The sequence below is a fragment of the Mya arenaria genome, chromosome 4 (assembly GCF_026914265.1).
Source record: "Mya arenaria isolate MELC-2E11 chromosome 4, ASM2691426v1".
NCBI lineage: Eukaryota > Metazoa > Mollusca > Bivalvia > Myida > Myidae > Mya > Mya arenaria.
The window spans coordinates 41459187-41471198 of record NC_069125.1 but is presented as its reverse complement, the minus strand read 5'-3'; the positions used below and the strand labels follow the sequence as shown (position 1 = coordinate 41471198).

The 12012-nt window shown below is 38.1% G+C and overlaps 1 protein-coding gene across 1 annotated transcript in view; it reads left to right on the top strand.

The window, feature by feature from the left end:
* Positions 1-8719: 8719 nt before the first annotated feature.
* The window catches only part of LOC128232421 (switch-associated protein 70-like), a 9858-nt gene continuing 6565 nt past the window's right edge, over positions 8720-12012 (top strand). Inside the window, exons 1-2 of the mRNA XM_052945956.1 lie at positions 8720-8768; positions 11353-11905. Coding sequence (XP_052801916.1) covers positions 8721-8768; positions 11353-11905 — 601 coding nt within the window. The 5' untranslated portion in view covers position 8720. The remainder of the gene's footprint in view (positions 8769-11352; positions 11906-12012) is intronic.

Here is a 12012-nt window from a genome sequence, read left to right as displayed (position 1 = left end):
CGGCTACATTATAGCATAAAACAAAGTAACATGTATAACGTTTTCTTATATCAGTAGAAACACGTTATATGGTTTCGAATAACAGATACATTGTCATTCGCCAAACTTTCAAATAGTCTCAGTAAAGGCTTTATAATTAGCACTCTTTCTAACCATGACTTATGCTTAGCTTTAGTATGTTAGCATGGCAGATATTCACAATATGGACATTTCGTCTTCATGTGCGTATTTATCAATTTGTGAAGTACAGACGCAAGCAAATGCTAGCATTTAAAAAACAAAACAATTATTATTCCTCCGCTTTACATTCTTTAAGTATGTGAACCACAAGTGAGTTGGCTTCGTGTCTTACTGCATCATACTCATACAAATTTTAGTATGCACAAATGAAACTGGGACACTATCTATCACATTTTCTATGTGTATCCATGGTGTCTGTAACTAGCTGTGCAGGCCACTTGGTGAATTGTGTGTAAGTCACACATTTTTTTTATCTCAAGTTAACGTATGTGATGCCATTAAATGATCTGATAAAAAGAGCACGTTATAAAGCAGTGTATTGTAACGCATTGCAAAAAAGGTATCGTGAAACTGATCATTTACAATGTTAGTTGGTGCTCTCCTGGTTTTCTTAATGCCAGAGACAAGGAAAACAGTTCAAGAGAATCGTTTTAAATGTCTGTGTCTCCCTGAGTAGGAAGACAAGATCAATGAAGTCTGCATGCATAATTGAGCCTCCAACACCAACAGTGTTTCATGAGCCATATTTATACCACAAAGAGAAAACACCATTCGTGGACGACGGTTTTTCATGCGTAGTGCATACGTATTCCGGTCTCTATTTATAGTAACATGACCGATCCATTCAAAAATAGGGTTCAAAACACCAAGTTTTTCTTGTTTACAAAATTCAAATGCATTTGTTGAGAAAAAGCTTTTGGTAGAATCAAGACAAAGAACCAGCCAGCACTTGCTGCAATTTGTGTCAGTGAAACTCTCGGGTTTTTTGAGAAAACGAGCGATTTCCGAAGATTTGATGACGTCAAAAATGCTTCTTCCCCTTGCAATTGAAATCGTCCAAATCCCTTTGTATGTGATCTTTTTATAGAACAACTGTGCGAGAAAGTTTGTTAATGTTGATTATTTGTAACCAATGGTACCGTGTGAACAGATAGCCCAGTGGTTAAGACTGCTGTTCCATTGCTGTACGTGCGTAACGTTTGGTGTAAGTTCAAACCCGCTCAGCATCACCATTTTCCTGGTTTCCTTTTTTATGTCTGATTATTTTTGTTGTCATTTTTGTAGTTTCTCTTAGCCTTAACAAGTTAAAAATACGTCCACACAAACAAGACCCGTCCTAGGCACGTAAACCATCGGCAGGGCCAACGCAACAATGTCGACTCAGACGAATTGAAGTGGCAACTCTGCCGTTTTGTTGGCAGGATTTCCGTTTATCAGAAGGACGTGAACAGTACGGCCCCCAATAGGCTACAATGTATTAAATCGCATTTACTATTATTGCATAGAAAACATGGCCATGTTCAAGCTCTGTTTAGGAGCAATTATGAAATTACAGGTATGCAAAAATCATAACATGTCCAGATAGTTCAGTGAATAGTAAACGTGCTTCATAATATTCTTAATCACTCTGTACTCTACTTGAATATGAGTATTATTTCAAGCGTTGCCAATCGGAAATGTATTGCTGTGTAGGCATTAAGGTTATTCACTACTAATTATTTCTCTATGCATTTCAATGCAGTCAGGCAACACTTCAGGTTGGGAAAGATGTCATTTCTAGCGTTTCACGTACTAGTATATATGACAAGCATTCATTTCCTTAATTTTCAGTTCAAACTCAATTGATTAAAACAATTAAAAGACATGTCGCGTTTCTCTTTAGAATATTCGCTCACGTTGAGGTTTATTATCGTCAATTATTCAAGAAATCCATGTTTTTGAAATTGAAAAACAACAACAAGCAACTGGCTGCTGCTGAACAATCCAAGACACACAATTAAATCCAAAGAAAACATAACGTTGACCAATTCAACGCCTCACAAAATTGAGTAGAAAAACATGACCCTAAGGTCAATAAGGAATAATGCTACTACCGACCAATTTACATAGTTCCACAGGCAATGATTTTTCCATTTTTTACACTGAAAACTATCAGTTTTTGTAATACAGTGTCCAATTATGTTAAGATCTATGCAAAAAAGGCCACCTGTTTCTTCTCTTTCATTCAACTTTAATAACATATTGATACTTGAACACAAGCACTCTTTTTTCTGTATTCACATCCGGATCTTGGTCAACAGGGGGCAGATAATTGTGGTCCTGATCCACCCTGGACCACATCCTGTACTAAGCATTTAGCTATAACGCACCTCTACAATGCTTTGCAGGCAGATGGAACTGCTTTTCGTCTCCCTGAGTAGCAAGACAAGATAATAGCGTATGCATGCATACATACTTTAGCCACAGACTGCATGCGGCTACATTATAGCATAAAACAAAGTAACATGTATAACGTTTTCTTATATCAGTAGAAACACGTTATATGGTTTCGAATAACAGATACATTGTCATTCGCCAAACTTTCAAATAGTCTCAGTAAAGGCTTTATAATTAGCACTCTTTCTAACCATGACTTATGCTTAGCTTTAGTATGTTAGCATGGCAGATATTCACAATATGGACATTTCGTCTTCATGTGCGTATTTATCAATTTGTGAAGTACAGACGCAAGCAAATGCTAGCATTTAAAAAACAAAACAATTATTATTCCTCCGCTTTACATTCTTTAAGTATGTGAACCACAAGTGAGTTGGCTTCGTGTCTTACTGCATCATACTCATACAAATTTTAGTATGCACAAATGAAACTGGGACACTATCTATCACATTTTCTATGTGTATCCATGGTGTCTGTAACTAGCTGTGCAGCCACTTGGTGAATTGTGTGTAAGTCACACATTTTTTTTATCTCAAGTTAACGTATGTGATGCCATTAAATGATCTGATAAAAAGAGCACGTTATAAAGCAGTGTATTGTAACGCATTGCAAAAAAGGTATCGTGAAACTGATCATTTACAATGTTAGTTGGTGCTCTCCTGGTTTTCTTAATGCCAGAGACAAGGAAAACAGTTCAAGAGAATCGTTTTAAATGTCTGTGTCTCCCTGAGTAGGAAGACAAGATCAATGAAGTCTGCATGCATAATTGAGCCTCCAACACCAACAGTGTTTCATGAGCCATATTTATACCACAAAGAGAAAACACCATTCGTGGACGACGGTTTTTCATGCGTAGTGCATACGTATTCCGGTCTCTATTTATAGTAACATGACCGATCCATTCAAAAATAGGGTTCAAAACACCAAGTTTTTCTTGTTTACAAAATTCAAATGCATTTGTTGAGAAAAAGCTTTTGGTAGAATCAAGACAAAGAACCAGCCAGCACTTGCTGCAATTTGTGTCAGTGAAACTCTCGGGTTTTTTTGAGAAAACGAGCGATTTCCGAAGATTTGATGACGTCAAAAATGCTTCTTCCCCTTGCAATTGAAATCGTCCAAATCCCTTTGTATGTGATCTTTTTATAGAACAACTGTGCGAGAAAGTTTGTTAATGTTGATTATTTGTAACCAATGGTACCGTGTGAACAGATAGCCCAGTGGTTAAGACTGCTGTTCCATTGCTGTACGTGCGTAACGTTTGGTGTAAGTTCAAACCCGCTCAGCATCACCATTTTCCTGGTTTCCTTTTTTATGTCTGATTATTTTTGTTGTCATTTTTGTAGTTTCTCTTAGCCTTAACAAGTTAAAAATACGTCCACACAAACAAGACCCGTCCTAGGCACGTAAACCATCGGCAGGGCCAACGCAACAATGTCGACTCAGACGAATTGAAGTGGCAACTCTGCCGTTTTGTTGGCAGGATTTCCGTTTATCAGAAGGACGTGAACAGTACGGCCCCCAATAGGCTACAATGTATTAAATCGCATTTACTATTATTGCATAGAAAACATGGCCATGTTCAAGCTCTGTTTAGGAGCAATTATGAAATTACAGGTATGCAAAAATCATAACATGTCCAGATAGTTCAGTGAATAGTAAACGTGCTTCATAATATTCTTAATCACTCTGTACTCTACTTGAATATGAGTATTATTTCAAGCGTTGCCAATCGGAAATGTATTGCTGTGTAGGCATTAAGGTTATTCACTACTAATTATTTCTCTATGCATTTCAATGCAGTCAGGCAACACTTCAGATTGGGAAAGATGTCATTTCTAGCGTTTCACGTACTAGTATATATGACAAGCATTCATTTCCTTAATTTTCAGTTCAAACTCAATTGATTAAAACAATTAAAAGACATGTCGCGTTTCTCTTTAGAATATTCGCTCACGTTGAGGTTTATTATCGTCAATTATTCAAGAAATCCATGTTTTTGAAATTGAAAAACAACAACAAGCAACTGGCTGCTGCTGAACAATCCAAGACACACAATTAAATCCAAAGAAAACATAACGTTGACCAATTCAACGCCTCACAAAATTGAGTAGAAAAACATGACCCTAAGGTCAATAAGGAATAATGCTACTAACGACCAATTTACATAGTTCCACAGGCAATGATTTTTCCATTTTTTACACTGAAAACTATCAGTTTTTGTAATACAGTGTCCAATTATGTTAAGATCTATGCAAAAAAGGCCACCTGTTTCTTCTCTTTCATTCAACTTTAATAACATATTGATACTTGAACACAAGCACTCTTTTTTCTGTATTCACATCCGGATCTTGGTCAACAGGGGGCAGATAATTGTGGTCCTGATCCACCCTGGACCACATCCTGTACTAAGCATTTAGCTACGCTATAACGCACCTCTACAATGCTTTGCAGGCAGATGGAACTGCTTTTCGTCTCCCTGAGTAGCAAGACAAGATAATAGCGTATGCATGCATACATACTTTAGCCACAGACTGCATGCGGCTACATTATAGCATAAAACAAAGTAACATGTATAACGTTTTCTTATATCAGTAGAAACACGTTATATGGTTTCGAATAACAGATACATTGTCATTCGCCAAACTTTCAAATAGTCTCAGTAAAGGCTTTATAATTAGCACTCTTTCTAACCATGACTTATGCTTAGCTTTAGTATGTTAGCATGGCAGATATTCACAATATGGACATTTCGTCTTCATGTGCGTATTTATCAATTTGTGAAGTACAGACGCAAGCAAATGCTAGCATTTAAAAAACAAAACAATTATTATTCCTCCGCTTTACATTCTTTAAGTATGTGAACCACAAGTGAGTTGGCTTCGTGTCTTACTGCATCATACTCATACAAATTTTAGTATGCACAAATGAAACTGGGACACTATCTATCACATTTTCTATGTGTATCCATGGTGTCTGTAACTAGCTGTGCGGCCACTTGGTGAATTGTGTGTAAGTCACACATTTTTTTTTATCTCAAGTTAACGTATGTGATGCCATTAAATGAACTGATAAAAAGAGCACGTTATAAAGCAGTGTATTGTAACGCATTGCAAAAAAGGTATCGTGAAACTGATCATTTACAATGTTAGTTGGTGCTCTCCTGGTTTTCTTAATGCCAGAGACAAGGAAAACAGTTCAAGAGAATCGTTTTAAATGTCTGTGTCTCCCTGAGTAGGAAGACAAGATCAATGAAGTCTGCATGCATAATTGAGCCTCCAACACCAACAGTGTTTCATGAGCCATATTTATACCACAAAGAGAAAACACCATTCGTGGACGACGGTTTTTCATGCGTAGTGCATACGTATTCCGGTCTCTATTTATAGTAACATGACCGATCCATTCAAAAATAGGGTTCAAAACACCAAGTTTTTCTTGTTTACAAAATTCAAATGCATTTGTTGAGAAAAAGCTTTTGGTAGAATCAAGACAAAGAACCAGCCAGCACTTGCTGCAATTTGTGTCAGTGAAACTCTCGGTTTTTTTGAGAAAACGAGCGATTTCCGAAGATTTGATGACGTCAAAAATGCTTCTTCCCCTTGCAATTGAAATCGTCCAAATCCCTTTGTATGTGATCTTTTTATAGAACAACTGTGCGAGAAAGTTTGTTAATGTTGATTATTTGTAACCAATGGTACCGTGTGAACAGATAGCCCAGTGGTTAAGACTGCTGTTCCATTGCTGTACGTGCGTAACGTTTGGTGTAAGTTCAAACCCGCTCAGCATCACCATTTTCCTGGTTTCCTTTTTTATGTCTGATTATTTTTGTTGTCATTTTTGTAGTTTCTCTTAGCCTTAACAAGTTAAAAATACGTCCACACAAACAAGACCCGTCCTAGGCACGTAAACCATCGGCAGGGCCAACGCAACAATGTCGACTCAGACGAATTGAAGTGGCAACTCTGCCGTTTTGTTGGCAGGATTTCCGTTTATCAGAAGGACGTGAACAGTACGGCCCCCAATAGGCTACAATGTATTAAATCGCATTTACTATTATTGCATAGAAAACATGGCCATGTTCAAGCTCTGTTTAGGAGCAATTATGAAATTACAGGTATGCAAAAATCATAACATGTCCAGATAGTTCAGTGAATAGTAAACGTGCTTCATAATATTCTTAATCACTCTGTACTCTACTTGAATATGAGTATTATTTCAAGCGTTGCCAATCGGAAATGTATTGCTGTGTAGGCATTAAGGTTATTCACTACTAATTATTTCTCTATGCATTTCAATGCAGTCAGGCAACACTTCAGGTTGGGAAAGATGTCATTTCTAGCGTTTCACGTACTAGTATATATGACAAGCATTCATTTCCTTAATTTTCAGTTCAAACTCAATTGATTAAAACAATTAAAAGACATGTCGCGTTTCTCTTTAGAATATTCGCTCACGTTGAGGTTTATTATCGTCAATTATTCAAGAAATCCATGTTTTTGAAATTGAAAAACAACAACAAGCAACTGGCTGCTGCTGAACAATCCAAGACACACAATTAAATCCAAAGAAAACATAACGTTGACCAATTCAACGCCTCACAAAATTGAGTAGAAAAACATGACCCTAAGGTCAATAAGGAATAATGCTACTACCGACCAATTTACATAGTTCCACAGGCAATGATTTTTCCATTTTTTACACTGAAAACTATCAGTTTTTGTAATACAGTGTCCAATTATGTTAAGATCTATGCAAAAAAGGCCACCTGTTTCTTCTCTTTCATTCAACTTTAATAACATATTGATACTTGAACACAAGCACTCTTTTTTCTGTATTCACATCCGGATCTTGGTCAACAGGGGGCAGATAATTGTGGTCCTGATCCACCCTGGACCACATCCTGTACTAAGCATTTAGCTATAACGCACCTCTACAATGCTTTGCAGGCAGATGGAACTGCTTTTCGTCTCCCTGAGTAGCAAGACAAGATAATAGCGTATGCATGCATACATACTTTAGCCACAGACTGCATGCGGCTACATTATAGCATAAAACAAAGTAACATGTATAACGTTTTCTTATATCAGTAGAAACACGTTATATGGTTTCGAATAACAGATACATTGTCATTCGCCAAACTTTCAAATAGTCTCAGTAAAGGCTTTATAATTAGCACTCTTTCTAACCATGACTTATGCTTAGCTTTAGTATGTTAGCATGGCAGATATTCACAATATGGACATTTCGTCTTCATGTGCGTATTTATCAATTTGTGAAGTACAGACGCAAGCAAATGCTAGCATTTAAAAAACAAAACAATTATTATTCCTCCGCTTTACATTCTTTAAGTATGTGAACCACAAGTGAGTTGGCTTCGTGTCTTACTGCATCATACTCATACAAATTTTAGTATGCACAAATGAAACTGGGACACTATCTATCACATTTTCTATGTGTATCCATGGTGTCTGTAACTAGCTGTGCGGCCACTTGGTGAATTGTGTGTAAGTCACACATTTTTTTTATCTCAAGTTAACGTATGTGATGCCATTAAATGAACTGATAAAAAGAGCACGTTATAAAGCAGTGTATTGTAACGCATTGCAAAAAAGGTATCGTGAAACTGATCATTTACAATGTTAGTTGGTGCTCTCCTGGTTTTCTTAATGCCAGAGACAAGGAAAACAGTTCAAGAGAATCGTTTTAAATGTCTGTGTCTCCCTGAGTAGGAAGACAAGATCAATGAAGTCTGCATGCATAATTGAGCCTCCAACACCAACAGTGTTTCATGAGCCATATTTATACCACAAAGAGAAAACACCATTCGTGGACGACGGTTTTTCATGCGTAGTGCATACGTATTCCGGTCTCTATTTATAGTAACATGACCGATCCATTCAAAAATAGGGTTCAAAACACCAAGTTTTTCTTGTTTACAAAATTCAAATGCATTTGTTGAGAAAAAGCTTTTGGTAGAATCAAGACAAAGAACCAGCCAGCACTTGCTGCAATTTGTGTCAGTGAAACTCTCGGGTTTTTTTGAGAAAACGAGCGATTTCCGAAGATTTGATGACGTCAAAAATGCTTCTTCCCCTTGCAATTGAAATCGTCCAAATCCCTTTGTATGTGATCTTTTTATAGAACAACTGTGCGAGAAAGTTTGTTAATGTTGATTATTTGTAACCAATGGTACCGTGTGAACAGATAGCCCAGTGGTTAAGACTGCTGTTCCATTGCTGTACGTGCGTAACGTTTGATTTGACATGCTGGACACGGGGAAAACGGGCATCGTGCACGTGTCACAACTTAAGGTAGGGTAAACATAATCAATGTGCTACTGCTCTTGTAGGTTGATTGGTGTTTTTTTCTTCTATTTTTGTAGCCAGAACTTTTGTTAGTTTTGAAACAAGTAGATTGGCGTCAAGTTAATCAAACATATATGTGTCATTAAAAGGTTTATAAACCTGAAGCGTGTCTCTAATGGGACTGGAAATAGCAGTCCAAGAAAGCCTCATGTTTTACAGACAAAACATGTTTAAAGACGAAACACATGTTCCGCGTCAATCAAATGATATTGTTTAGTGTTTCATTAAATGTCTTACGAAAATTGTGTTGATGTTTTATTGTGATTGATTGCGAGTGAAACTACTTCTGGAAACACTTGAAGTAAACTTGTCCTTAATGATTGTAAGTGGCGTTAGTGTTAACATCCTCCTTATCCTATGGTCTAATTAAATTGTATCCCGTGCATTTAAATGTTTATCAAAACAATCTTAAAATAAATATGATTTTGGCTGGTTATGATGACGAATATATGAACCTGACTTTGTGATCACCGCAAAGATAAAGAAACGATTAGACTTAAAATGTAAACAGCTTATAACTAGCAAAGTGAATCCTACATGCGTAAACAATGCTTAAACACGGATAATGTATGTCCTTATTTCGCTCGTTTGCGTTATTAGAACGCATATATGAGCAACTAAATTCATCCTAAATATGTTCTTTCGTTACTATCAGACAAAGAATTGTATTGCCATATATCCAATAGCTTTTGTGTTGGTCAATTGCAACGTCCAGAAACATATTGTCGTTTTTAAGACCGAGCCGGAGACGTGTCCCGTCACAATATGCCAGATCAAAGTCCGAACACTTGTCTGGGCACAATATGGCAGGTCAAAGTCCAAACACGTGTCTGGTCACAATACGTCAGGTCTTTAAACACTTGTTCTGTCACAATATGGCAGGTCAAAGTCCGAATACGTGTCTTGTAACAATACGTCAGGTCAAAGTCCGAACACGTGTCTGGTAACAATACGTCAGGCCAAAGTCCGAACACGTGTCTGGTAACAATACGTCAGGCCAAAGTCCGAACACGTGTCTGGTAACAATACGTCAGGTCAAAGTCCGAACACGTGACTGGTCACAATATGGCAGGTCAAAGTCCGAACACGTGTCTGGTCACAATTAATATGCCAGGTCATAGTAAAGTACAAAGACGTGTCTCGTCACAATATGCCAGATCAACGTCCGAACACGTGTCTGGTCACAATATGCTAGGTCACAGTAAAGTACGAAGACGTGACTGGACAAAACATGCCTGGTCATAGTAAAGTACGAAGACGTGTCTGGTCACAATATGTCAGCTCAAAGTTCGAACACGTGTCTGGTCACAGTATTCTAGATCACAGTAAAGCCCAAAGATGTGTCTCGCCACTACATGCCTAGTCACAGTTTAGTCCGAATACGTGTCTGGGCGCTTTATGCCAGGTAATAGTAAAGTACGAAGACGTTTTCCGTCATTGTATGTAAGTCCGATGACGCTTCCCCGTACTTGTTGTCAGGTGAAACATCAAGTTCGAACAGATGTCCCGTCACTGTAAGTAGGTCAGTGTTAAGTTCGAACAGATGTCTCGTCACTGTAAGTAGGTCAGTGTTAAGTTCGGACACGTGCCTCGTCACTGTAAGTAGGTATGTGTTAAGTTCGGACAAGTGCCTCGTCACTGTAAGTAGGTCAGTGTTAAGTTTGGACAAGTGCCTCGTCACTGTAAGTAGGTCAGTGTTAAGTTCGGACAAGTGCCTCGTCACTGTAAGTAGGTCAGTTTTAAGTTCGGACAAGTGCCTCGTCACTGTAAATAGGTCAGTGTTACGTTCGGACAAGTGCCTCGTCACTGTAAGTAGGTCAGTGTAAAGTTCGCACACGTGCCTCGTCACTGTAAGTAGGTCAGTGTTAAGTTCGGACAAGTGCCTCGTCACTGTAAGTAGGTCAGTGTTAAGTTCGGACACGTGCCTCGTCACTGTAAGTAGGTCAGTGTTAAGTTCGGACACGTGCCTCGTCACTGTAAATAGGTCAGTGTTTAGTTCGGACAAGTGCCTCGTTACTGTTAGTAGGTCAATGTAAAGATCGCACACGTGTCTCGTCACTATAAGTACATTGTAGGTGGAAGTTATTTCCGAACACGTGTCTCGTAGGCCAATGTATAGTTCGAACACGCGTGTGTCTCGTCGCCGTAAGTATGTTAAAGTAAAGTCCGAACACGTGTCTTGTAACTATAATGAGGTCAAAGTAAAGTCCAAACTCGTGTCTCGTCACTGTAAATAGGTCAATGTAAAATTCGAACTTGTGTCTAGGCACCGTCGTAGGTCATGGCAATATCTAAATATGTATCATGTCACTACGAAATTAGTATGATAATCTGGAGTCTTCGTTTTAAAAAACACAACAACATTTACTCTTACAACTTCCAGTAATTTACCGCTCTTATGTCAATAGCGGTAAAAATGATGAATCTTTAGGCTTTTGATTAGTGTGTCATTAATTTAACAATATTGCAATAGGCAATTGGCTGATTGGCTTGTCTGTGATTTAATTGCCTTAATTAAAACGTTTTCCAGGTCATCACATCGAGCATTGGTCTTCAGAATGGCGTCAAAAAAGCTGAGGAGTTCTTAAACATTGATGGAGTTACAGACATGGATTTTAACACATATTTCGAAATAGTGAAAAATAATGTTCTCAATAGTGAAACTAAGCAACACAGTACCATTTCATCCCCATTTAATGATACAATAAAAACTTGTTGGCGTGTTTGTAACTATGAAAGGAATCACAAGTCATCATCGTTTACGTCCGAACACGGCATGTTGCTATGGCGACTGTACAACTTCCTGTCTGAGACGGATGCGGATGGAAAAACGCTATTTCCAATTGAGCTCGACCCCGAGGAAGCGGTGCTTCTGTTCCGCGGGTTTATTGACGTCACGGGACAACGAAGCAAGGAGGGCGTCATCGAAACGTTTCTAAAAGAAACTGGTGACAAAACTGTTACATTTAGCGAGATGCTCAATGTGTTTGAGAGGGATTTAGTTGTTGGACTGAGTGGCAAAAACATATCTGCCGGTCTCCATGAATTGTTCGACACTTACATTTCCAACGTTCTAATCAAAGGTAATCAGTGCTAACTTACAACCAAAATTTAAAGCATACATGTTTATATTCTAGGAACCTTTAGATGCGGAAATCTATAAGAACATGCTTGACCAAGAAGCAAAACA